Source organism: Meyerozyma guilliermondii, genomic scaffold (genome assembly GCF_000149425.1).
Source record: "Meyerozyma guilliermondii ATCC 6260 scaffold_3 genomic scaffold, whole genome shotgun sequence".
In the NCBI taxonomy this organism is placed as follows: domain Eukaryota; kingdom Fungi; phylum Ascomycota; class Pichiomycetes; order Serinales; family Debaryomycetaceae; genus Meyerozyma; species Meyerozyma guilliermondii.
The window spans coordinates 43,637-69,313 of NW_001809798.1; the positions used below are offsets into that span (position 1 = coordinate 43,637).

Genomic DNA, 25,677 nt, shown 5'->3' on the forward strand with positions numbered 1-25,677 from the left:
AAGTCGTAACCTCTTTATTTCGCACCCAAACTTCCCCAGACATCTCATCGCATTTCTCGCATTTCGCATTTCGCACTGATCGCAATACATAACTTGACAAAGTCCAATGTTAAACCGGAGGCCCTTGGTCTCTTCTAGGATCTGCTATGGATCCTGGAAACCGCTAAAAGCTATCAGATACAAAGTAACAGATTCAAAGCATGAAAAAGCAGAAGATTTGTCCGATGCGTTGCGACACACTTCCAAGCTTCGAGTGACAAATAAAGAGTTTGCCACATTAGTAGCAGATCTAGATACCTCCAAAGGCACAAACAAAAACAGCGATGGGACAGCTAACAGTGCAAAACATAGAAGTCTTAAGCGTTCAAGTCGAGACACAGATGTGTCAATGAGCTTACGAAGTAAAACCAACCTGCGACTTCTTAAGGGGTTTCTGAACGGGAAAAGTACAGATAATGAAGCAGAAGATACTCATGGAAGACCGGTATCGATATCGGATGTGAAACTTCGCGCCAAACCAAAATCAATCAGAGGAATTACTGCTGGTAAATCACCGGTAGTTCAAAGCAAAACCCTAGACAATTCCACCATTCCTCGACTCCAACATAATCTTGACCGGGCGCTCTTTTCACCAGGGGTCCACTTTCTTCAGGATCCTCGCACGAGAGTGTACAATTTTACTCCTTATCTCAAAAATATCATCAAGTATACCGATTTCAATTTCGAAGCCATTGGCTCATTTGTCACCGTTTCCAAGGATGCCACGCTTTTACAAGCTGCCAACGAGCACGGCAAGCAATTCTATTCATCCACGTCTTCCATGACGTCTGCATTGATCCAATTCTACTTTCTACTCAACAACTACGATCCAGCAAGCGGCGCCAGATTTCCATTTCCAAAGTTTACCGGCGCCAGCGCTAGACTTCCAGCATCCCTAATCATCCAGCCGAAAGGGAAAAACCCCGAAAATGGTCAGACGGTTTACGCTGTAGAATCTGACAAGTCAGCTGATACAGAGATTCTTTTGTCGGCAATGGGACATTGTTTGGAGGCACTTCTCACCACAGAAGAAAAACAGTTTGAGCAGTATAAAGTATCGTCTTTAGAGACTCCAGCACCAACTCCAAACACTTATAATTACGCAACATATGGTGACTTTTTGATGCGTTCGCAGCTCGATTGCTACGACGAGCGACTTCCAGGAAACGGAACTTTCGATCTCAAGACTCGAGCAGTGTGTGCTATTCGGTACGACTCTGGAAATCCTCATCTTGAGAATAACCAGTACCAAATATGGAAATTGAAAGGACAATTTGAGTCGTTTGAGCGAGAGTACAACGATTTAATTCGAACAGGAGCCTTACTCAAGTACGGATTCCAGGCGCGGATTGGTCAAATGGACGGAATCTACGTGGCTTATCATAATATCAACTCGTTCTTTGGATTCCAGTATATCCCTCTTGACGAAATTGACAGGGTATTTTATTCGTACGAAAAGGGAACACCAAAGTCCATAAATGTCAAGAAACTTGAAGATTTACACGATGATCTTCCTTCGTTTGTGGCAGAAACTCAGTTTAAGATGTCGTTGGATGTTTGGACGAATATGTTGAAAACAATCATTGATGATTTGAAGGCAGAACATGGCGAAACTGCATTCAGATTAGTTCTCAAAACCATGCGGAGAGTAGGATTGCTGAGACACAGAATGCAAGTCATGGCGGTCCCACTTTCTACAGAGCAAGTTTCTACCCTACAACAATTTCCCAAGTCGTTCAAAACCAGTTTCCGAGAAGATATCGACCCACAAGAACGCCATGCAAATCTCCGCGATCACAGCAGCAAGCTCGATGCATTCAATGAAGAAACCGCAAAAGCTGGAGTTTTATCATATTACATTTATGTGGAGAATCTTTTCGGTCCTAACAAGATAAGCATAAAGGACCCACATGGGTACCCTCGAAATAAGTCTCAACCATGGCTGTTATCCTACACCATCAAGCGGGTCGACAAAGGTCCTGAGCGATACTTGGAACTACTTCGGGTTGCTACAAAATTATTAACAAACAACGAACCGCAACCAACTCCAGAACCCACAGATGAAGAGGCAGAAATCAATATTGTAGATCCAACCGATCTCATGAAGGCATACCTGGCCATTGGTGCTGCGCGAGCCACCAAGTGGGAACCAAAAGATGAGGCACGGGTGGTTTATAACCCAAAATAGGTTTATTAAGGGTATTCAGCCGTTCCTAAACGTGCATACCCCATTGCATGCGCATGCACAGTTGGCAGCGGAGCGGTTTAAAGGACATGCGCCACGACGGATTACCGGATGTCCGGGCCCGCCGCCGCGTGCGTCCGCCCGTCCAGTGCGTTTTCTGCACAGAGCGGCGCGGGGACTGCAACTCCGACACCGAAGAGTCATCGGACCACAGGAGGCCTTTTGTTTATAGAAAAGAATCCACGCCACCAAAAAGTTATTTATCTAAACGCGACCAGGGTCAGCTAGAATTATAGAGATCTTTAGACATACACTGTTTCTGAGCCACATCACCTAGAGTGGCAACGTGGGCACAAAATTACCTTTTAGCAGACCAAAAAAAAATCCACATCTACATCGGTAAAAATTCAAAATATGGATATTGAAATGAACCCTATGAATCCGCGAGCGACAAAAATGAGGACGTCGTCGTCACAGTCTTCGGCGTCGGCAGTGATGGATGCCAATACTGGCGCCACAACGTTTGATTCTACTCCAGCCACCTCCATCAACAAATACCATTTTTCACCCCAAGAGTTAGAGGAATGGATTACGAAAAAACACAAGACTGAACGTACCGTGGTGATGCTTGTAGGCTTGCCGGCGTCGGGGAAAAGCACCATAGCCCGCCAGCTTTCTCGGTTTCTTCAGAAAAGTGGGTACAAATGTGACATTTTCAACGCCGGAGATGTGCGACGCAAAATGCACCAGCAGTTGAGTACCAGTGAGTTTTTCGACCCGGATAACGTGACGGCGAAGCGTCAGCGAGATACGTTTGCCACCATGGCGATGACAGACTTGTTGAGCAATCTTCAAGACGAAGTGATCAACGTTGGGTTTCTCGATGCCACTAACACTTCAATCGAGAGAAGAAAAAGTATGATAGAAATGAGCAGACAAGCGGGTATTGTCGACCACTTTATCATCCTCGACGTGGCGTGCGACATCGAGGAGTATCTCTTGTTCAACATCAACGGCAAAGCGTTCAATGCTGATTATAGAAACATCAACCACGAAGTGGCCATAGCCGACTTTAAGAAACGAACTAAACACTACTACAAAGCTTACGAACCACTCACCAAGGAAGAAATCGACGGGTTTGAGCCAAAAGTTGCCGCTTGGGTGAATATTCGAAACTGTGGAAAAGCAACTGCCATTTATAACCCCAGCAATTGCAACGATGAAATCGTAATGCTCATTGCCCAATTTGCAGATAACTACCTTGAGGACGACGGAAAGCGGTACATGGAAGCGGTGCAAGCGTTCTACTCAAAAGTGTAACGATATAATGATTTGTAATGATACATGATTTTTCAGAATATTAGTGCCCTCTCAACCCTGGTATTGCGTAAGAATCTCTCATTTCCGGAGCATTGCCGTTAAAGTTGTTCAATCCCGGCAAGTTGATTCCTGGCTGTGCTGCCACCTCGGCCGTGGAAGCAGAAGTGTCTTCCAAAACAGCATTAATATTATTATTAACTCCATAGTACCATGCGCCAACCTTGTCGTTGGTGTACAACGCATCTTTGAACGACATGGGGTCGTTGGGTCTAGCTCGAGACCAGAAACGTGCAGACCTGTCTGCGCCTGCTGAGCAGAGCAAATGACCCAAAGGATGGTATTCAAGGGCATTAATGGCTCTTTCGTGAGCATATGGAACTTTGTGAACGGCTTCGATTGCCGACCCCGAACTGGCACTGGTTTCATTTTTGATGGTATTACTTTCACTGATGAACGTGTCGAGGAGGTAGTGGCTCATGGAGCCGTCATAGGCCGCGGTGGTTATCATAGAAGGGTGAATAGGGTGCCATTCGACACACGACAAGTCGGTATCTTGGTCGCGAATAACCAAGAAATCTTTCATTGTTCTCAAGTCGAAAATCCGGCAAGATCTGTCTCGTGCTACCGACGCCAAGAGCCGGCTGGTTCCTGCGGTTTGAAACCGGGTTTTGGTGATGGTGTGCTTGTGGCCGTGGAGGGTAGAAATGCTGTTGGCAGCTCGAGGATCCCAGAGTTTGACCAAGTTATCTTTGGATCCCGACACTATGAGCCCCATACTGGGGTGCCAGTCCGCACTCTTAACGTCCCAGTGGTGGCCGGCAAGCGTTCTTTCTTCTTTTCCATTATTAAAATTCCAAATTTTCATCGATGAGTCGTCGGAAGCCGTCAAAAATTTGGAATCGTTGGGCGAAAATGCAATGTCTCGGATTGCATCGCTGTGACCATTGATTATGTTGACGTTGTTGAAATTGGGCTGCCAATATTTTATGGCTCCGGTTTGATCTCCACTCAAAAGCCAGTCGTCGTTGTGAGAATACTTGAGGGCCAAAACCGCCAGATCGTGTGCTTGCATGATGGTTTCAAAGTTGAATGTCATTCCGTTCCAGATGGTGAATTCTCCGGAATGGGAAGCCACGAGAAGTCGTCTACCCTCGGGAGTCCATTTAACAGTGTTGATCGAATGTTTGGCTTTGTTGGATGAAAGATGCACAAATTTGGTTTGAACGTCCATAATCGCCGCATTGCCTCGGTTTGGATTCACAGACGACGACTTGTATGCAAGGGATGGAAGAAGATCTATCAAATACGACGATTCAGGCCGTATTTTACCAATTGGATTATCGGTGATTCCAAGACTTCGTTGAATATGCCATCTCCCCATGTTACTTCCATGGTCAACCGTTCGACGGTAAGACGTCTTCTTCTCCTGCGACGCTAGCTGCTGGTCGATATTTTGCTGGTACGTAGTCCGGTCCTGACGACCATAAGGACGGTTGCCATACATGGTGAAGATTCTCGCTGAAAATTGAATTTGGGTGGTATAGTGCAATATGCAGGATTACAATGATACAATGTAAGGATGCATTCTGCATCCTACTGTATATTTCACCGTAGATGAATACGGCCTTTCTACTTGTTTATTGAAGTTCAAATATCAGTTATACCAACATCCCTCAACATTTCCTTCATTCCATTTTCTTAGTAATTAAGCCCCTCCTACTCGCAGCCACCCGGCACGTGCACCCATACATTCTAGTTGAGCCATAGTTGTTTCTCTTCATTCAACATGGCCCGTTTTTTCTACCACGATAACAAAGACACTCCTGAGGACTTTACGGATGAACACGACTCGGGGCAACCAGTTTCTGAAGAGACTCTTCTGAAATTAGGCGTGTTTTATCGCAAAATCTCATCGATGGATGAACTCAATGCCATTGCCAAAGAGCGCGGATACAAGAATAGAGACCAAGTTATTCTCAATTTGGACTCGTTTGGAGGTGATGTGAATGCGTTCAACTCCAAAATGAAAACGTTCTACACCGAGCATTACCATGAAGACGAAGAAATTAGATATATCGTAGATGGAGAGGGATACTTTGATGTTCGCGGAAAGGATGAAAAATGGATCCGAGCCCAACTCAGTCCCAACGACTTGTTGGTGTTGCCCGCCGGTATATACCATCGTTTCACATTGAGCAGCAACTTGAGGGAGATAACGGCCATCCGGTTGTTCAAAGATGAGCCCAAATGGGAGGCCATCAACCGTGATTCTGGAAGAGTCAGTGACGCCAGAACCGAATATGTCCAGTCGATCAGCGTATGATTTAGCCTATTTACTCACAATCTTAATGTTGTTTTTCGTCATCCATGATTCCATGTCTTTTTTCATGCGTGCCAACTCCAGTTGGAATTTTTCTTGCTCTTGTTTCATGCCCTTCAAGTCGTTGTGGAGCATTTGAATCACCTCATCAACACTCTTTTCCACTAGAACTCCGCCTATCAACTTGAAGCATCGACGACCCTCACGTTTTGCAGGAGAAATGGAACTCAACGTGTTATCGACAATTACCTGTTCTTGTATTTTTGACGCCAATGCCGCCAAATGTGACTGGAATTCGCTGATATCTTCTTGGTACTTGTTGTACTGGACCTGTAAAGCCTGGGCCTTCTGGCCTTGGGCCTGCTGCTTTTGTGCTTCTTCAACCGACATTTTGGCTTTTTTGCACTGCGTCGATTCAATGTTCCCATTTTGAGAAAAGGTTGCAAACTATGCAGTATCGACTGCAAAATCTGGATGCTGTTCTGCTAGATGCCCCATATTTCAGCCAAATTCCCCCGGTTTCTTCTTCATGTTACTTTTTTATCTTGGTTTCGCCTTGTGGACTCTTTTTGCAATTGCATTGCCAATTGGTAATGACGGTGTTTCCATCGTTCACGTCAAAAACTATGACGAACTTTACACTAATTTTTCTGGCCTTCTTCTGTCTCCTGCGCTTAACACAGTGTTTCACATCAACAGTACCAACACATTTGTGGCGCCAGCCAACGACCTGAAACCTCTAGACCTCGATTATGTTGGTGCTCAAGGCTGGTTACGCAACCTTTTTTCTTCGCAGAGCCTCGAATGGGTCGAGTTTGCTTATAACGATACTGAGCGGGTGGAATATCCTGGGTTCATTCCCGCCAGTCCTTGTCAGTCCCATGAGTATGGAGACGGAGGAAGTGTTGGTTTTTCGTATTCTTATGGCCAAGAAAGAAAGGTAGGAAGTGGTTTGGGCATCAGTTGGGTTATCGAAGACTTGACGTTGTCGGCTGCTGCTGGGTCGACGTTGGGTAGTTCCACCACTATATCTGGAGTTATTAGCTGTTCAATTAGTAAGGGCAAGGTGGGCCAAGTACTTTTGAAACCAACGTATATCCGAGCCAGGGCCTCGAGTCGAAGAATTCGATATAATCGAGAAGTGAGAAAGTTTCTCTTTGACCAAGATTTCGAACAACAGGAAGAAATTCAACGCCTTTTGCTGCTGGGAGCATACAAAATAGCCTGTGCTACTAGTGATGTTGTGCCGCTTTTCTGTGATAAAAAACGGTTTGGAACCGACTGGGATAACCCGTTGGGCGCCAACTACCAGATCTGAAAAAAGCAGAGTTTAGCGTTTAGATTTTAGCGATTTTGATAGCAATTGACTTAGCAATTTGATTTAGTTGATAGCAACTGACTTAGCAGTTTGATAGCAGTACTCCTCAGTCTATACATTCTTCTTCACCTTGTCGGTACTTCCCACATACAAAAAGTTCACCACGAACAACAACCACGCAACGATCACCAACGATGCGCTCGTCATGTACATCCACGAATTGGTGATATCCCATGATCTTTTGAACTCATCGTTAGCCAAGTGTCTAACGGTAACAACTCTCTTATCAAGCAAATACGTATATCCATCACGCTGGTGGTCCAACTCAAACGTGAACATACCATGGTGATCAGGGACAGTGAAGTTGGTAAAGTAGACAAAACAGTCCTCAGGACCTTGGGGAGTCGACGCTGCTGGACCTAAGGGCTGCAAATTCAACCTTTGGTAGGGATCCAACATTTTGAATGAAAGCTGAAGTTGTTGGCTGGGATCTTCAATTTTGTATGGAACCCATTCACCATTTCTGTACTGGGAAACACCAATGGTATAGATAGCCTGGTCTTTGATCCTGTACAAGCTAGGATTGATGTTTTGTGGGGATTCATCTTTGTAATGTTGAACAAACTGCAATTTCAAAACGTTCTTTTCCTGAAACACCCATTGGATCAACTCATCGGAAACAAGCGAAGGAGCCCCAACCCACGCAAGACGAGCATTATTCAACGCCTGGAAACCAACACTCAAAAATCCCTGCTCCCCGAATGTCCAGGTTCTATCTTGGGTGATGGGCTCGTCTCCCAGGTCGACGGTGATGGAGTTTTTCGTGGCTTTGACGATTGGAAATAACAATCTGTTGTTGGAAATCGATGCTGCTGTGCCGTAATATGACTGGGACTCAAAAGACGAAACAACGCTATTGGGAACCAAGTTTTGGGACGTCAATTGCACCGCCTCGCCGTCGCTCTCAAAGTGGTCTACAAGGCGAAAGTTCTTGGGAGCGGGATAAATTCCCACCTCGTTGAGAATGGCACGTATATCGTCTGGAAGAGCCGACTCGACGTTATCCACCACAAGAATATTGCCATTGTGGTCGATAAAGTCCATCAACGTCTTTTGGTTGAATTTCGATTTGGCAGCAATTGCCTTCTTTGACGTAGGAAGAAGGACCAAATGGTCATATATGGGCTCGGAACTCGACAAGATTGCCAAATCCTCGTCGTTATAACCCTTATATACCAAATTTATGTCGAGGTTTTGCAATTTGTCAATGACGTTTTTCATCTCTTTGTCGAATTGACCGATATTTTCAATGTCATACGAACGTGAATCGTACACCACCAATGCCAGCATGCGCTCATCTACAGCAAGAGCCCGCACAAGGCTGCAAAGGAGTGGAAGAAGAATCCAAAACATAGCTAAAGTTGGTGTCGTGTTCAGTGAGGAAGTAGAGGCTCGCGTACTGCAGGGAAGCGGAGGAGGACGGGGGAAAGAGAGGGAAGGTAAAATTATGGAAATTTGTGATTGGAACAAGAGAAGCGAGATGGATGATGCTTGTGATCGTGCCGTTATATTTCCTTTTCCTCTACGTGAAAATAAGTATTTTTTTTCATTTTCATTTTGCATCTTCCTGAGGTTCCCCATAATTTTTCACTCCTGCAGGCTTCTCATCATGAAGGTAAAGGTGGAATTTCTAGGCGGTTTAGATGCCATCTCCAGCAACGTCAGAAACCACAAAGTGGACGTTCCGGGCAATGAAGGCGAAGTGACAATCATGGACTTGTTGGAAGCCATCGTTTCTACGGTTATTACCCACAAAGAAGATGTGCTGGTGTTCCTCGATAACGGCACAGTTCGACCAGGAATCTTGGTTCTTATCAACGATACCGACTGGGAGTTGGAAGGCAAGGAGGAATATGTGCTTGAAGCGGGAGACGTGGTGACGTTTACCAGTACACTTCATGGTGGTTGAACAACTTACAACGGCACCAAACGACAGCCCAAGAGTCCATTACCCAGCCAATTATCAGACGGAACAAGTTCCAAATGAACCTTTTTTCCATCACGAAGAACAAGGACCCGTACTTTTTGGTCCTGGCGCTGTTTCAAGCGTCCGGCAATTGCCTGTAATCTGTTATGATTTGCAGCATATATATCATCAAAGTAGACAATTTTATCTTGCAATTGTAGCCCAGCTTTTTCCGCTGGACTTTCGTCGGCAATCTCCGTCACCAACGCAAACGGCACCAACTGTTCTACATTCGGTGCTGCCGTAACTGGAGCTGGCTGTCGTTCTTGGTTCGAAAATTGTTGTTGCAACTTTTTTTCCAACAACTCCAACACCGATTTCAAGTCGTTTTTCAACATGACGATTCGAACACGAACCAACCGTATACTGACGACGTCAATGTCATTACGAGGAAACCCGTCCTCGGTCACCAATGGCGTAGACATGTCTGCGGCAAAGTTATTTGTCAACATGTCAAACAACAACGAAAGCTGGTTTTCGATGTCTGATTTCACAGTGGCAAGTTGACGATAATTCAAGGAACTGAAGTCACCGTTGTAGTTCTGGAACTTGTCTGGGTCAAGGTTGAGCGTCCTCATGACGCCGGAAAAGCTGTGGTCAAAGTTGTCTGTGGTCATAGGTAAGTGAGAAGTGAGAGAAGTGAAAATGAGATAAGAATTGTGAGAAGAAAGTGAGATGAAGAAAAGTGGAATGAGCTGAGAAAAAGAGGAGCAAATCGAAGATGTGAGGTGACAAAGAGAAGAGATGAAAATGACAAAAATTGAGAGAGAGTGCTAAAGAGATATTCAGATAGATAGTGAAGCGAGGTAACGCAATTGAGCTACGAATAACAAATACAATTCTTATCATAAGATATAGCTGAATAATCTAAAATTAAGAATGAAAGTAGACAAGCTACAATGAGACAAAGAACTTGATTGAATGAAAGGAACACAACAGTCAAGTCTGATTTTATCTGATTTTATTGCATAGTATTATAGTTCCTACCTTTAATGGTTCTTTATCGTCCTATATCGTTCCGTCCGTGCTCACAGGAAACGAAAACGTCGATACATTTTCAACATCGTCGTCGTCGTTTCCCTCGCTAATCTCCTTCCATGAAGCTGCCGTCAACAATACAAACCCAGCAATCACAAACATATCACCTAAAAGTTGCTGAAAGCTCAATTTGACGCCAAATAATACCCATTCGGTCAAACCTATGAGGAAAATAGTGGTCAAAGACGAAACGCTAGACAACACAGGGTTTGTCAATGCCATGAGCGACAAAAATGCTGCACTGAACAAGATGTTGGAGATGAGCGAACCAATGATATAAGACCAAATGAGTCCGGTTTTGTCGCCATAGTCAAACAAATTGAAGTGGTGGATGTGGAAAATGTGCACCAAAGCCATGGATGTGAACAAGATCAAAAATGTAAATGTGCCAAAAAGTGCCATAATAAAATTGGAAAATGTAAGTTGGCGCCGAGGCGTGATGATGGTAGCTAGGTGAGCAGGAATGCATGTGTACTTTTTGTAGAGCACCTCATAGTAACCGTATAATACGGCACCGGCCAGAATGATCAAATTGCCCCAAAACCGGTAAGGGTACGGATTGTCACCGTCGGCAGCGTCGCCGGAATAGGCCACGATAAACACTCCAGCAATAGCAATTATCACGGAGCTAACCTTGAGCCAGGAAAAGCGTTCCTTCAAGATGGGAATGGCAAAAGCGTAGGCGGTGAAAGCCAGGCAATTGTAAATGGCAGTAACATCTGAAGCATAAGTCATCAGCATGGCTCCATACCAAGTAAAACCGGCAATAGTCAACACCATAGTAATCATTGCCGACTTGGCAAGAATGTACTTGATCGACGGAGTGCCCAAAGCAGATTTAAAACAAGCTCTAAGCGAACTAGTATTGGAAATATGAGGATTCAGATCAATAAGTTGATTTATTTCTTCGGTTCTTGTATCGCCGTTGACATTAGCTTCGTAGATCAATATGGACGTGTGGTAGACGTTGTGCACCTGCTTAACAATCGATTTCTTAAAGTATTTGTACACGTTGACCGGCTTTGAAACCAGCAAATTTGGGTCGTGAATCTGTCCTGGAGAGTTGACTGGTTCGTACTCTCCCAATCTTCTTTGATACATCAAACGGTGTCCGGTTCTGAAAACTGCAATCAGAATCACCTGTATGGGCCAAAGGATCCACCACATACCATGGGTGACGAGTAAAAGTGCAATTGGTTCTTTGAACCCCACGGTATAAGCTCTTGATGTGAACTCGGTTTGACATACAAATGCTAGTAAGGAAAGTAGAAAGAGAAAGATTATGGAAATGATTTTTGTTTTGGACGCTCTCGGCGAGACGGATCCATCTCCATCGTTGAGTGTTGTTACTGCCATTTCATCTGTCAGTAAAGTTGTTGTCGGCGAATTTTGGGTGCTGACTGCAGGAGCGCGAACGCGGGGCGGCAGAATCGCAGATACAGTGTTTTTCGATTTCGCGTAATAGATAAGGGCACGTCTGTCTGCTTCGATTCCTTTTTCACTTGTTTAATTCTTTGTTTATGAGTGATTATCAAGACTAATAGAGAATATGGTACCACTGAGTAGCTTTACTTTTATTAATTTAAGGCTGTTAGGAGATATTGATGGGAAATTTCTTAAACAAGAGAACACTATTGTAGAAGAAATGCCTTCAAGTTTGAGTCCTGACCAAGCATTCAAGCCGATCTGCGTCTGATCAGGAATGTGGGAGTCAGAGTCAAACATATACTGAAACGAAGAGATTATTACGAAATATTATGAGAAAGTCCCGTATCTGTTTGGCTTCCTTGAGATACAACTCCTTTCCTTGATCAATACTCGATTATCATGAACGTAACCATACTAACTGCTCACTTTAAAATATTTCGTTTTACCTACATTTCCCATATGCCCCATAGTTATGACAGGACTCAATTGAGAAAGCTTTGTTAACGCCAAACAGCACAAGTCCTTCTAAAGTCCCACTATGGTTTTCACGAGTACACCACACACCACAAAAATGTTCATGGTTTTTGATCCACTCTTCCATAGCACCTAGAATTGCAGTAAGTTGTGCTGTGGTATCACAATTGACAACGGGATTCTCAATTTGGATATGCAAGTACCTAGTGCCATTTCTACCGGTCATTTGTGAGGATATCTGGCATGGATTGCTTTTTAGTTGCAAGTAATTTGCAATACTTGAACCTAATCGTTTAAAGTAACCAGCATGCAAAAGCTCGAAATGATTTTCTTTGGCTCGATTTCGATTCAAACACAGTTCCATATACGCATCAGAGATGTAAACCGTACTGTTGATCAATGGTGTTAGTTGTCCTGGAACGTATTCGGCATTATCTTTGACCTGAATAAAATCCTTATCAGGGGTATCATACAATCCAACCATGAAAATCTCCTCTCCCGAGCAGTTATATTGCAACGTTTGACCACCATCCAAAATTGAGACTAACTGACAAGTCTCATTAAGGTTCTGCCAGTATGATTGTAAGTCATCTGCAAGCACAAGCAGCGTGAACATTGCAAATATTATTGATTTCAAGATCAAGCTAGACATTATGATTTGCAACTATTTTACGTAAAATCTCGGATTATTTTTAGGGGCATATATGCTTACCTAACAGATCTACAATCTTATACGATTGCAGCAGGTGTTCCAGAGCAATTTATGATCGATACCGTGCCCAGACGCCTGGATTGAGATATAGACGAGAAAGATACTGTTTTACGTATATGCTAACCCCACAATAAATTATGTTAATAGTACTCCTAGCAGCTATCAATAGAATTGTTGGTAAAAGTACCGCAAGGACATTCCTATCATCTTGACTATAATGCAACCTTTGGCTTTATCACTTTCCAGATCTATGATGTTACACTAAGATATCAAAGATGGCATGTTAGGACGCAAAAGACAGGAGGTTTAATTGCTATAATTTCTGCAAAGTCTCGTCGACCGATGGCACTCTTCATGACTTGATTATAATACAGAAGAGAAACTCAAATTCCATATTCAAACATAGAAGAGGAAAATCAACTTCACATGAGCTGTTTTTGCTAATTTCTATCACCTCTACCAAAAATTTCCTATTCTCTCGAAAAAAAAGTTTGCAGCCGCCACGGAGTTAACGGCGGTGACTTATTAATCATAGCTCCGTCTGCTATAAATGAACGCTAAAGCCAGCTCCAACCTCAATTATGAAGGCTGCGGTACTCACAGGAAAGAACGGAAAATGGACCAAGGTCACGGATATTCCAACGCCCATAATTTCCAATGATCAACTATTAGTTAAAACAGTTGCATTTGCTGCAAATCCTACCGACTGGAAGCGTAATTTTCCAGTTAATGCTGGCAATGTCACCGGTGCTGATGCTAGTGGAACAGTGGTGGAAATTGGGTCCAACGTGACCGGTTTTGAAGTTGGGGATGTGGTTTCTATCCTGGTTCAAGCTGGAACAAATAATGGTGGTTTCGCTGATTACGTTGCGACTGTTCCTGGTTTTGCAATTAAGCACGACAAGAATGTTGTCAAGGACACTCCATTAAGTCCTGGGAATCATGGAAGCGGTCCTATTTCAACTTTCGAGCAAGCTGCTGCGATTACTCTCGGTTTGGCAACCATTGTGTATTCGTTTGTGGCTGAATTAGGTATCTCACAAAACACTCTGGATAACAAGGACAAGGCTATTCTCATTTGGGGTGGATCTACCGCTTCGGGCGTATTGGCAATCCAACTAGCCAAACTTAGTTTCGGGCTAAAGGTTTTCACAACTTCCTCAAAGAAGAACCATGCGTATTTGAAGCAGCTAGGCGCTGATGCTGTGTTTGACTACAGCGACGCGGATGTTGTTAGTCTTATTAAAAAGGAAGCTGGCGACTCTATTGCATTCGCTCTTGACACCGTGGGTAGCGAATCTTCACCCCAACAGGTTTATGATTCCACTGCGAATTCCAAACATGTGGAAATTGATAGTTTGTTGTCGAAAGGTAAAGATAGTATCACCGTTGACCCTTCGAGACTGGTAAATCATCACACGACGGTTGTGTATCGGGCTACCGGTGCAGAGGTTACACTTGCTGGGAAGACATTTGAAGCCAATGAGGTCGCTGCTAAGAAATACCTCGACTATTGGACCAATGAGCTTCCGAAAGTCCTTCCTCAACTTCGGGCGCACAACTTGAAGGTTCTCGAACCTGGACTTGAAAGTGTGAATGAGGCCTTGCTGTTGTTGCATGATGGTAAAGTTAGTGCACAGAAGATTGTCTTCAGGAATAGACTCCAATAGACGAATTGATCTAAACCGAAATCAGCGTATACGCGAAACTGAATAGCACCATTAGCGACATAGTTCTTCCCGGTACGAAAAGGCAATATATTCCCGTGAATCGAAATTAGAAGCAGGTTATGCGGCACACTGACAGCAGCTGCAGAATGTAGATGTACGCTGTCACGCACGCTGCGCAGCCATGCAGCCTAAAAAAACTGTCAATGCATAGATCCCATTCTTTCACTCACTGTCGCTTTCAAACGAATCTTCACTCTCGGTCTCTTTCTCCTCTATATTATAAACCCTCGGTTCTAGCTCTCCTCGCTGCATTAGTATGTGCCGTGGAAGGATCCGCGGAAGTATTATATCAACGACTCTCTCGTGCTGCAACAAGTCATCGGCCCATTGGTCAATGGTATAAACTTTATAATGTCGAGCACTTCCATTTTCAAATTCGGGCACTTTTAATTGCAATCGAACTTTCCTGTAATCTTTATAATATGGCTCGAGGCGCTTGTAAATTTCGGCTCCAGTTTTAGTTAAACGGTAATATATCATCACCAAGCAAGTCAAATACTTAAACCTATTGTATCCCAATTGGGTTTCATACATGGCTAGGATACGTTCCTCGGGTTCAACTTCCAAAAGCCGTAACAAACAGCATATAAAAGGACTCGGGCGACCGTTGGCATCGGTTCCTCCAATATAGGTGACATTATCCACAATGACAGGAAGTATGGTTTGTTCATTTGTAAGGTAGAGATGCTGCTTATAGAATAGAGAATCATGTATTCGGTGCCGCACGATGTGTTCTACCAACTTTGCACCGTTCAATACGTGCCTCTTGTCATTATAAGAGTCCGTCATGGACTGATCAACTTTGTGTTTGAAAAACCATAAATATTCACACCCAATGCACCCACGCGGCCCTCTCTAGTCGTCTTCGTCCTTGACGTCGATGTTAGCCAACGACTCGGAAAGGGATGCCAATTTCTTGGCGCTGAGTTCAAACCACTCTTTCTGGGCATTGACGAAAATCTGAACCAACGAAACGTTTTTCGAAGGTTTCAACAACTTTTTCATTTCCACCACCGCAGCCTCGGTAGCGCTGACGAGCTCGTCTTCCTTGGCAATGATCTCTTCGTTCTCCTCCTCTTCTTCGGTGGCCGTAGACGTCGATCTCAAGAGGTCAAACTCCAGTCTTGTAGAATAAACCTTTTTTCTCAACTCGTTCACCAGGATAAATTGCTCGTTCAAAATGGTGATCAATTGCTGGTTAAACTGGTCCATGATCTTGGAGTCCATGTCAAGACGAGCGGAGGCAATTTCCACATAGGTGGACGACAATTGGAGCAAAGCGAGCGATATAGCACTATTTTTACTCTTCAATTCTTCGCTGTGTTTCTCGGCAATTTGAGCCAATTGCCCATACAACGTCTTGGGAACCTTGGCAGAAATGGTTTGCACGTCCACGGTGGATTCTGAGTCGTCTGGGGTGCCTCCCATCAACACTTTCTCCAATTCCTGCGGTGTCGAGACGTTCTTAAGTTGATTGAATTTTTCACCAATGAGACTCCCCACCTTGGCGTCGCGGATCTTGTTGATGGCGTTGTTAGCGGGAGGGTAATCATAGGAAACTTTGGCAAAAGTATCGTTGGAGAAATGAATCAAGTCAGTATACAATTTGAGAACAAGATCACAATTGGCCTCCAATTGCAAATATTCCGCTGGAAGTTCGCTCACCTCTACACCTGCGTTCCCGGTGTGGATATTTGCCATATGTTGCACTTGCTGGAGCTGAGAAGAGATCATTTGCGTCGTTTTAGCAGCAAACGGTTGCAACGATTCCCGGAATTGGTCGAGGTTTTTGCCGGCATTCAGCTGGGAAAACGATTTGGAGAGGTTCTCGAAGTCGGGGAGAGACTCCTGGAGCGACTGAAGGTTGAAGGATGGAAATTTGAACGACATGGAGGATCTATAAGGAAGAAAAGTGTTATCGCGCGTGGAAAAGGTACGTGGTGCACTGGTGTGCGACGAGAGAATGAAGAGGAGGCAAGGAAAGGAAGGAAAGGCAATGAAGAGGCAAGGAAGCGACGAGTGATAAAGAGGAGGCAGACTTTGAATAATGGAGTGAATTGAACGCGTGAGTGTTTTCATTTTGAGAATTCACTTTTCGCTTCATTCCTTTTTTTTTCTTTATTATTCATTCTTCTTTTTCTTTTTCTTTTTCTTTCTTTTCTTCTTCTTTGTTAGTACTCTCAGACAATTTCTACTATCTGAACAACTATCTTCATGGGTATCAGTTGTCCCTATCGTTGTTCATCACAAAGTACTTACCTTTCTCAATGGTCGCATCGCACAGAAATTCTTTTATACCTAAGGTCGTGTGCCGGCACAGCCCGCCAAGTGCGCGCGGTGATTTCGCGAGGGCCCGGTAATCGGAGGTCGGCTTCTACCCTAATGTTCCATTTGGCATCCTCGCTCTACACCCAGTACACGAAGCGGGAGCAGTACAATGTGTTGATCTTGGGATTGGATAATGCGGGCAAAACCACATTTCTTGAGCATCTAAAGCTCCTTTATCCACCCCCAGGTGAACCCCCACGAAAATCTCGGAAATCAACCGAGGCTAATTCCGACCAATCTACCATTCAAGCTCTTAAAGCTAAGCGTATTCTTCCAACCGTGGGCCAAAATACAATCACCGTCAAATTCGAGGCATCCAAGGAGTCTCAATTATCAACACAATACAACAATATCAATTTGAAATTTTGGGACTTGGGAGGTCAACGATCACTTCGAAGTATGTGGTCACGTTACTTCACTTCGTGCCATGGCATCATCTTCATTATAGACTCTACAGACACTGAAAGATTTCAAGAATGTTACGATACCCTCATGGAAATTACCCATGATCTGTCATGGACAAACCAAGAGAATAATGCGGCAGAAATGGTCAATGTTCCCATATTAATGCTTGCCAACAAACAAGATCTTCCAGAAGCTGTTGATTTGGTGGCGTTGAAAACTGGGGTTTTTATTCGGTTGGTCAGCGAGTTGGAGGCTACCGATTCCAAATTGTTACCAGTTTCTGTTCTCGAGAACCAAGGTCTTGTGGAGAGCCTTGAGTGGCTCGTGACACGACTAGTATATAACAAGCCGAACAAGCAGCCGCAGTATAAATGAGGAATTTAAAGATGCGAGACAATGATAGGAAGTAAAAAGTCGCAGCTTTGCAGCCACCTCAATGCACCACCACGGGTCCAAAGTGACGTCATAGTTGAACAATAAACGTATGCGAGATCGGCTGTGCGATCAACGACGGGCGCCCATCCATACCGCTAATATGGATTGTCGGCAGCACCATCTGTCCAATAGTGCGCCTCTAGCACGCCTCTAATGCATTATTACAACAACGCGGTAATGCACCATTACTGTGGTGCATAACCGCGTTGGGGGCCTTTTGACGTGCCTGGCGCATATGCAGGCTACAGCTTGATGCGAGAGAAGCATCCATACACCCAAATTCCACCACATAATGGTTGCTGTGGTTGCTGTGGTTGCTGCAGTCATCAATTTCAGCTGCGGGGACAAGTATAAAACTCATCATTTGCCCAATTGTTTACATTCAATTGATTTCATTGCTACCTAATTCTTGCAATGTCAAATACTGAACCCGAAGAAAAACAGTCCTTTATGGACAAACTAAAACATCCCTTCAGAACTCATTCGAGATCTTCCTCGAGTGTCAAGTCGGGAGAATTAGACACCAGCCATCTGCTGTTTGATCACTCCAATCTCGCCAGTTTGAGTGCTCACGACAAGGGTGTTTTGGAGTCTGCTTACATTGAGGGACAACGCCACGCGGAGAAGAAGTACAACCGGAAAGTGAGCAGGTACGGATTTCCTGTGATTGGTGCCCTGGGATCAGGAAACCAGGGATCTGGTTCGAATTACGGCTCGACCTATGGTTCGAACCACGGACAATTGAGTTCGGACGACCGCAAGGTGATCGATGCCGCCTACATCGAAGGAAAGAACAGCTACCACGCCAATTCCAAAGGAGCCACACACGGAACGGCTGGTGCTGCTGCCGCTGCTGGAGCTGCTTTAGCGGGCGCTGGCGCTGCTGGGCACACTTCGTCCAAGGGAAGAGTTGTGTCTTCGTCATCAGCTGGAAAAGTCGTCACCGCACCTCCAGAAGTCAGGCGTGAGCCTGTGGACAGACTTGCGCCGGGCGACTTTGCCAACGAGAAGAATCCCACGGATCTGTCTGTTCTTGGAGGAGCTGGTGGAGCTGCTGCTGCGCAACAGCGTGGAGGAGAACTCTCTCAAAATACGAATCCAGTTTACACCAACGATACTGAAGTTCACGAAGGAACCGGAGTTTTTTACAACCCCAAGGATACTCAGGGAGGAGTTGTGGGCAATGCTGATACTACTAATGAAGCTACTGCTGCTCATCTCGACAAGAACCGCAATTTGAAGACCAAACCTTCTGTCTACGAGCAACAGGATAGAGAGCAGGAGATTAAGGACGCAGCTTATGAACATGGTAACAAGGAGGCCAGAAGAGATGCAGCCGAAGGAAACAAGGATTCCAGCAGAGACGCTCATGAAGACTCAAAGTCCTCTTCTTCCGGTTCCAAGCACAACCATGAAGATCCCTCCGAGGTTCACCAAACCAACAAGTCTGCTTATAACAATCTGGGAGTTTCTGGTGTGGTGGATTCGTTGCGTGGAAAGTCCCACAAGAACGACAAGAATGACCAGTACGATCCAAGACAAAGAAACGTTACTGGAACGAGTGCTCACACCACGGCTCCATTGGATAGCAGCAACCATACCGGTACTGGAGCCGGAGCCGGAGCCACAGGACCTAGCCACGATTCAAGAGGTATTGGTTCTAATACTGGTTCCAATACTGGTTCCGGTTCTCATTCTGGTGGACTCGGTGCTGGAGTTGGCGCTGGAGTTGGCGCTGGAGCTGCTGCCGCTGCCGCTAAAAATGCCAGCCACAAAAACGACGCTGGCGCTCCTCCTTCGAGCTCCGACTTCGACTACGAGCGTGAGTTCGACGCCTTGAATGCTAAAATTGCTCGTACGGAAAGAGAGATTGAAAGTCTTGAATCGCTGAAGAAGAACAAGCCCGAGTTCAACGAACAGGCTTCCACCACGGCAGTGTACCATGAGCCATATAGTCCTCCACACGAAAGAGAAACCTCGGGAAACTCTGCTGCTTCTTACTTGAAACCAGCAGCATTGGCTGGTGCTGTTGGAGGAGCACTTGGTTTTGGCAGTGCTAGCCATGGTAAAACCCAGCCAATAGATGATTCGTACAACCAAGGTGTCAAGGCTGGAGCGTACGATAGTGGATCTTCAAAGGCAATTCCATCTGATTTGAACCGTGGACTCAAAGGAGGAAGCAAGGACTACGACACTAGTGGAGCTGGTTCCGGTCATGGTACTGGTTATGGTGCTGGTTCCGGTACTGGTATTGATTCCGGTGTTCATGACGACGGTTCCTCAAAGCCTGGTATTTTGGATGGTGCCAAGGGTGCTCTTGGAGCTGCTGGAGCGGTTGCTGCTGGAGCTTTGGGCTACGGTGCTGCTGATGCTTCTTCGGTAAAGTCCGAAGCATACCAAGCTGGTCAAGATAAGTTCCACAGAGAGCAAGGAAGAGGCGGAACTGCTTTGGGTGCTGGTTCTCACCCTACGGCCCACGGTCATAATGCTACTGGTTCTTCCGGTCACAATGCCACTGGTGCTTCCAGTCATAATGCTACTGGTTCTGACCGTTCTGGCCACACTAACGCTCTGGCGGTGGCAGGCTCAACCAAGCCCGCAACTTCAGGAAGCCAGAGTGTCGGTGCTTTGGACAACAGCAAGTCTGTGAACACCGAAAATACTGACGATTCCGCTTACCACAGAGCCGGCAATGCTGGTGTATTTGGGGCCATTGCTGGTGCCGCTGGCGCTGCCGGTGCTGCCATTGGAATGGGAGGACATGAAAGAGCTGGAGAGACCAGAGAGGCTGGACACACCGGACACACTGGAAACACTGACAGTCTTGGTCATACTGAACCCGGACAAACTGGCTCTGGAAACACTGACCGTCTTGGTCACTCTGGCACCGGACACTCTGGAATCAATGATCGTGATATCAGGAACACTTCTGGTGTCTCTGGACCTGGATCTGCCACTGGATCTACGACCAGATCTACTGGATCTACTGGGTCCACTCTTGATCCTAAGGCTCATCATGACAAGATTGCTTCTCCTTCTCTCGATAGAGTTGAAGACGATGATGATACGAATACCAGTCAATCTTCTGGAATCATTGGTGGAATCACTGGTGCCTTAGGTGGTGCTGCTGCAGCCATTGGACTTGGTGGAAGAAGTGACAGCGATGTTTCGAGAACCGATGCTGACAGAGCTCATTCTGGCACAACTGGATCTACTGGCTCCACTGGAATTTCAGGAACTACCAAAACCGCTGGATCTACTGGATCTACTAAACCTACTGGAATTTCGGGAACTACCAATACTGGAACCACTGGACCTACTGGTATTTCGGGATCCACCAAACCTGGAAATACTGCAGGGACCTCTACCACAAGAAATGAAGGGGAGAAATCTGGTGTCACTGGTGCTCTTGCCAGTGCTGCTGGTGCCGTTGGTTCACTTGGTGCTGCTGGAGCGGCTGCCGCTGGATTGTCCGGTTCCAACAAAGCATCTAATGAACACAGTTCTTTGATTGAGCCAGCTACTGGCTACGAAGATGTTCGAAACGCACCAAAGCACGCTGGTGGAAAGTCCACGAAGGACGTGGACGAATCTTCGAATACTGGCGATGGTGTGCAAGGTGTTCCAGGATTGGTACCTTCTACTGGTGACGATGTTAGCTCGAAGAAGAAGGAGAAATCGGACACTAATGCAAGAAATGTCGAGGCAGAGGTCACCGCCCACAACCGGAAGCACGGAGTGACCGACGACAAGAGATCGTTGATTGAAATTGCCGAGGGCGTTGATCCAGAAATCAAGGAATTGGGAACCCACAAACAAGGCCCTACTGTAGGCGAAAGCGAGAGTAGCACCGGTGCTGAAGGTGGAGTTCAAGAGGTTCCTGCTCAAGCCTACGCCAACCAGAACGAGTTTATTCGTTCAGGCGGTAAGCGTGGAGAAATTGAAGGAGGCTCCGGAGCTTCGCATGCCACTTCGTCTACTGGTGCTGTAGGAAAGGACAAGTCTTTGAAGCACGACGTTTCCCCAGCACCTGAGGGCAAAAAAAAAAGCTCGTTGATTGAAAGTGACACTTCTGGCAAAAAAAAAAGTCCAATTGAATCCAACGGACGGGGTTTAGATTCGGCAGACCAATCCACGGCGGAATCCCACCACCGTGATTTGGGCTATGGTGCTGCTGCGGTTGGAACCGGTGCTGGTTTGGGTTCAGTCATCCATGCCAAAGACAACAGAGACCACAGAGATCTTGACACGAGACGTGAGGTTGGAAACCATGGTCATACTGGAACTTCCGAATATGGTCAACCTGGCCATTCTTCTGCTGGTTATGGTCAATCTCATTCTCCTTCTGGTCATACCTCTGGAACTTCTGCTGGTTATGGCTCTGGCCATTCCGCTGGTAGAGATATCTCAGACGAAGCTTACAACTCTGGAGTTCGTTCTGGAGCCTATGAAGCTGGTAATGTCAACTCTGCCAAGGACGTCTCCAGGACCGAAAATGCTGAAGACAACCACCATACTGGAGCTGTTGGAGCTGTTCTTGGTGCTCTTGGAGTTGGTGCTGGTGCTAAACATGCTCATGACCACCACAATCAAGGTCATCACCAGGACTACAATCAGGACTATAACCAAGGTTACAACCAGGGTCACCAAGGTCACCAAGGATCTCACTTGGCTTCTGGTTCTACCGGCTATTCAGGTTTGAGTGAGTCGGACAGATCGGCGTTCTATGAAGCTGGAGTTGTGCAAGGTGCAAGAGAAGCGGGACACATTCAAGCTGCTAGAGAACTTAGTGAGAAACCATCGCATCATGGTGCTACTGGAGCTGCTACTGGAGCTGCCGTTGGAGCTGCTGCGGGAACTGCTGGAGCCTCAGGTTTGGGTCATCGTTCTGCCGCTGGTTCTTCTGCTCCCGGCCTGACTGGAACCGAAACTTTTCAAGTTGAAGTTATCGGTGTGAAGGACAGAGAGCAGGCATCCAAGATTGCCCATCAAGCGTGCAAGGACCTTGACCAGAAAGGAGTTGATTTGACTTCTGGAAAATTAATTGTGAATGCCGAAACTAATGAGGTTTACAAGGTTGACGAGACATCTGGTCCTCAGGGCCGTAGGATCGACCAGGCAGGTACCGCAGGTGTTGGTGCTGCTGGTGCTGGTTTGGCTAGTTCCGGTGTTGGTTCTGGAACCGGTGCTGGAACTGGAACTGGTGTTGGTTCTGGAACTGGAAGAGGAACACATGGTACCAGTGTCAACCAGAATGATGGAAACAGAGACATCTCGTCAGGATCTGGTTCTGGTTTTGGTTCTGGTTCTGGTTCTGCTTTAGCTGGTGCCGGACTTGGTGCTGGTGCTGGTGCTGGTGCTGGAACTGCCTTTGCTCACCACTCCAAAGGTGTCTCTCAGCCAGACGCTTCCTTCAAAGACGATTTAGAAGAGCCTGATTTGCAGCTGCGTCACAGAGAGCACGAGAAAGCTAAGGCTAGATTGGCTCACGCTGCCGATGAAGGTGTGTTAGGAAATGTGGCTCCACCTACTGAGCAGCCTGTAAGTGGAAACCATGGAAGAGAAGCGGCAGTTGGAGGTGGAGCTACTGCTGCTGCTCTTGCTGCTGGAAACTATGCCAAGCATAACCATGAACCAAGACGTGCACAAGATGTTGGACATGGTTCTGGAAAGGAAGACCGGTTGCAACCATCTGATATTTTGGTTACGGTTCAAGGTACTTCCAACAACTCTGAAGCCACCAAGTTGGCTCATGAGACGGTGAATGAACTTCAGGATCAACCAGATGTATTGAAAAATGTCAAGGAAATCCAGATCGACTCACAAACTGGAGTCGTGACAGATGAGAGAGGAAATGTTATTGAGCATGTCCACGGACAAGGTCAGCATGGAACTAACACTGGTCGTCAAGGTGGTGTTGGCGCTGGAACTGCTGGAGCTGCTGGATCTTCTGCAGCTGCTGCTGGTTATGGATCTGGAGCAGGTGCTTCTGGATATGGTCAACGTACTGAACCAGGTGTTTCTGGCTCTGGTTACGGTCATGAATCTTCTGCGGGTTCTGGTTACGGTCATACTACTGGATCTTCGGCACCAGGTTCTGGCTACGGTCAAAGTACTTCTGGACAAGGTTCTGGACACGGTTACGCTGGTCAAGGTACTGAATCTGGTTACGGCCATAGCACTGCTACTGGTGCTGCTGTTGGTGCTGCTGCTGGTGCTGCTGGTGCTTATGGCTCTAATATTGGCCATGCAGATAGAAACACTTCGCTTCCATCAAGTACTGGAGCACATGGTACTTCAGGTCTTTCTGGTTCTCATGGTGCTACTGGTACTTCGGGTGCTTATGGCACCTCAGGTTCTCAAGGAACTTCTGGTTCTCATGGAACTTATGGTACTTCAGGTACTACTGGTCCTTCTGGTACTGGTCTTTCTGGTTCTCGTGGTGTTACTGGTACTTCGAGCTCTCATGGAAGTACTGGCACCCATGGTACATCAGGTGATTATGATACTACTGTCACCTATGGTAATACCGGTATTCATGGTACCTCTGGTGATTATGATACTACTGGCACCCATGGTGCTTCTGGTGTTGGTTCTGGTTATGGTGCTTCTGGTCTTTCAGGTGCTGGTGCTGGTGCTGGCACCTACGGCTCAGGTGCAGACCATTCTTCAGGCACCGGCTACTCAGACTCCAGAGGACTTGACTATGGTTCTGAGTCCAGAGGAGTCAACTCTCACTCTGGAAGTACTACCGGAGGCAATTTTGGTGCCTCTGGTGTTTCCGACACCTCTGGTGTTTCTGCCTCAGGTGCTGGATTATCCAAAGAAAATAACATCTCGGGGCTCCGCAACTCGGAACTCGGTTCGAGCGAATATGGTGAAGGAAGAGGCAGTGGCTATGCCACTTCTGGTGCCAACCGTGGAACTGCTGGTGGCTACAGCAGAACCGGTGATGAGCTCGAAACAACCGATGAAGCGGATACATCTCAAATTCCCGGTAGTTTTTTTTAGTTTGATTATGTTTAAAATTTACTGTGCAATTTGTAGACCGATATGATTGGAGAGACAAGAACATAATTTTGAGATAATAACCGGTGTTGAAATCTACACATCTACATAAGGAAAGAAACTTTGTACACCTACCATTATGGGGCCACCGTTTGTAGTTAAGCTTGACTCGTTGACCTTTGGTTTCTTTGGCGCGATTTGCAACCATTTCCATATCGGTCACGTGCTAGGGCTCTGCCCTGGTGCTTTGTGTAACTTCTCACAACTGAAAATTTTGTTGCGAACTTCACAGAAAACCCACTCAAGGATCTAACCACACAAGTAGCAATGGGTATGTATATCAAATTCAATCTCATGGCGTTTGCCACAACACTCCAGACATCCAAACTAACATCCAGGAAGAGTCATTCGTAACCAAAGAAAGGGTGCTGGGTCCATTTTCACCGCCGTCACCAGATTGAGACAAGGTGCTGCCAAGTTGAGAACCTTGGATTACGCTGAACGTCATGGATACACCCGTGGTATTGTGAAGCAGATTGTCCACGATTCTGGTAGAGGAGCTCCTCTTGCCAAGGTTGTTTTCAGAGACCCTTACAAGTACAAATTTAGAGAGGAAACTTTCATCGCCAATGAAGGTGTTTACACTGGACAATTTATCTACGCTGGTAAGAAAGCTTCTCTTAACATCGGTAACATCTTGCCTTTGGGTGCTTTGCCTGAAGGTACCATCGTTTCCAACGTTGAAGAGAAGGTTGGTGACAGAGGTGCATTGGGTAGAACCTCTGGTAACTATGTGATCATTATTGGACACAACCCAGATGAGGGAAAGACCAGAGTTAAGTTGCCATCTGGTGCCAAGAAGGTTCTTTCTTCCGACGCCAGAGGAGTCATTGGTGTTGTTGCTGGTGGAG

At 46.0% G+C, this 25,677-nt stretch overlaps 15 protein-coding genes across 15 annotated transcripts; 7 read left to right on the top strand and 8 right to left on the bottom strand. All coding sequences in view use genetic code 12, as the record gives it.

Moving 5' to 3' along the window:
- Positions 1-106: 106 nt before the first annotated feature.
- PET127 (Pet127p) lies at positions 107-2,227 on the top strand (the record flags this gene model as incomplete). Its single annotated transcript, XM_001484538.1, has 1 exon — positions 107-2,227. One exon carries the CDS (start codon positions 107-109, stop codon positions 2,225-2,227), a length of 2,121 nt encoding a protein of 706 aa, XP_001484588.2.
- Positions 2,228-2,638: 411 nt separating this feature from the next.
- Positions 2,639-3,544, top strand: PGUG_02318 (6-phosphofructo-2-kinase; the record flags this gene model as incomplete). The annotated part of the gene is made up of 1 exon (XM_001484539.1): positions 2,639-3,544. The coding sequence occupies one exon, from the start codon at positions 2,639-2,641 to the stop codon at positions 3,542-3,544; it is 906 nt and encodes a 301-aa protein (XP_001484589.1).
- Positions 3,545-3,584: 40 nt separating this feature from the next.
- Positions 3,585-5,048, bottom strand: PGUG_02319 (cleavage polyadenylation factor subunit; the record flags this gene model as incomplete). The annotated part of the gene is made up of 1 exon (XM_001484540.1): positions 3,585-5,048. The coding sequence occupies one exon, from the start codon at positions 5,046-5,048 to the stop codon at positions 3,585-3,587; it is 1,464 nt and encodes a 487-aa protein (XP_001484590.2).
- Positions 5,049-5,330: 282 nt separating this feature from the next.
- On the top strand, positions 5,331-5,867 carry PGUG_02320 (acireductone dioxygenase (Ni2+-requiring); the record flags this gene model as incomplete). Its single annotated transcript, XM_001484541.1, has 1 exon — positions 5,331-5,867. The coding sequence occupies one exon, from the start codon at positions 5,331-5,333 to the stop codon at positions 5,865-5,867; it is 537 nt and encodes a 178-aa protein (XP_001484591.2).
- Positions 5,868-5,873: 6 nt separating this feature from the next.
- PGUG_02321 (tubulin-binding prefolding complex subunit) lies at positions 5,874-6,254 on the bottom strand (the record flags this gene model as incomplete). Its single annotated transcript, XM_001484542.1, has 1 exon — positions 5,874-6,254. The coding sequence occupies one exon, from the start codon at positions 6,252-6,254 to the stop codon at positions 5,874-5,876; it is 381 nt and encodes a 126-aa protein (XP_001484592.2).
- Positions 6,255-6,393: 139 nt separating this feature from the next.
- On the top strand, positions 6,394-7,182 carry PGUG_02322 (uncharacterized protein; the record flags this gene model as incomplete). Its single annotated transcript, XM_001484543.1, has 1 exon — positions 6,394-7,182. The coding sequence occupies one exon, from the start codon at positions 6,394-6,396 to the stop codon at positions 7,180-7,182; it is 789 nt and encodes a 262-aa protein (XP_001484593.2).
- Positions 7,183-7,293: 111 nt separating this feature from the next.
- Positions 7,294-8,823, bottom strand: WBP1 (dolichyl-diphosphooligosaccharide-protein glycotransferase; the record flags this gene model as incomplete). The annotated part of the gene is made up of 1 exon (XM_001484544.1): positions 7,294-8,823. One exon carries the CDS (start codon positions 8,821-8,823, stop codon positions 7,294-7,296), a length of 1,530 nt encoding a protein of 509 aa, XP_001484594.2.
- A 333-nt stretch (positions 8,824-9,156) lies between these two features.
- PGUG_02324 (uncharacterized protein) lies at positions 9,157-9,825 on the bottom strand (the record flags this gene model as incomplete). The annotated part of the gene is made up of 1 exon (XM_001484545.1): positions 9,157-9,825. One exon carries the CDS (start codon positions 9,823-9,825, stop codon positions 9,157-9,159), a length of 669 nt encoding a protein of 222 aa, XP_001484595.2.
- Positions 9,826-10,216: 391 nt separating this feature from the next.
- Positions 10,217-11,602, bottom strand: PGUG_02325 (mannosylinositol phosphorylceramide synthase regulatory subunit; the record flags this gene model as incomplete). Its single annotated transcript, XM_001484546.1, has 1 exon — positions 10,217-11,602. The coding sequence occupies one exon, from the start codon at positions 11,600-11,602 to the stop codon at positions 10,217-10,219; it is 1,386 nt and encodes a 461-aa protein (XP_001484596.2).
- Positions 11,603-12,116: 514 nt separating this feature from the next.
- On the bottom strand, positions 12,117-12,800 carry PGUG_02326 (uncharacterized protein; the record flags this gene model as incomplete). The annotated part of the gene is made up of 1 exon (XM_001484547.1): positions 12,117-12,800. One exon carries the CDS (start codon positions 12,798-12,800, stop codon positions 12,117-12,119), a length of 684 nt encoding a protein of 227 aa, XP_001484597.2.
- A 641-nt stretch (positions 12,801-13,441) lies between these two features.
- PGUG_02327 (zinc-binding alcohol dehydrogenase family protein) lies at positions 13,442-14,530 on the top strand (the record flags this gene model as incomplete). The annotated part of the gene is made up of 1 exon (XM_001484548.1): positions 13,442-14,530. One exon carries the CDS (start codon positions 13,442-13,444, stop codon positions 14,528-14,530), a length of 1,089 nt encoding a protein of 362 aa, XP_001484598.2.
- A 222-nt stretch (positions 14,531-14,752) lies between these two features.
- Positions 14,753-15,379, bottom strand: FGR16 (U4/U6-U5 snRNP complex subunit; the record flags this gene model as incomplete). The annotated part of the gene is made up of 1 exon (XM_001484549.1): positions 14,753-15,379. The coding sequence occupies one exon, from the start codon at positions 15,377-15,379 to the stop codon at positions 14,753-14,755; it is 627 nt and encodes a 208-aa protein (XP_001484599.1).
- Positions 15,380-15,445: 66 nt separating this feature from the next.
- Positions 15,446-16,669, bottom strand: PGUG_02329 (uncharacterized protein; the record flags this gene model as incomplete). The annotated part of the gene is made up of 1 exon (XM_001484550.1): positions 15,446-16,669. The coding sequence occupies one exon, from the start codon at positions 16,667-16,669 to the stop codon at positions 15,446-15,448; it is 1,224 nt and encodes a 407-aa protein (XP_001484600.2).
- A 135-nt stretch (positions 16,670-16,804) lies between these two features.
- Positions 16,805-17,698, top strand: ARL3 (Arf family GTPase; the record flags this gene model as incomplete). The annotated part of the gene is made up of 1 exon (XM_001484551.1): positions 16,805-17,698. The coding sequence occupies one exon, from the start codon at positions 16,805-16,807 to the stop codon at positions 17,696-17,698; it is 894 nt and encodes a 297-aa protein (XP_001484601.2).
- Positions 17,699-18,172: 474 nt separating this feature from the next.
- PGUG_02331 (uncharacterized protein) lies at positions 18,173-24,769 on the top strand (the record flags this gene model as incomplete). The annotated part of the gene is made up of 1 exon (XM_001484552.1): positions 18,173-24,769. One exon carries the CDS (start codon positions 18,173-18,175, stop codon positions 24,767-24,769), a length of 6,597 nt encoding a protein of 2,198 aa, XP_001484602.2.
- Between the last annotated feature and the right edge of the window lie 908 nt (positions 24,770-25,677).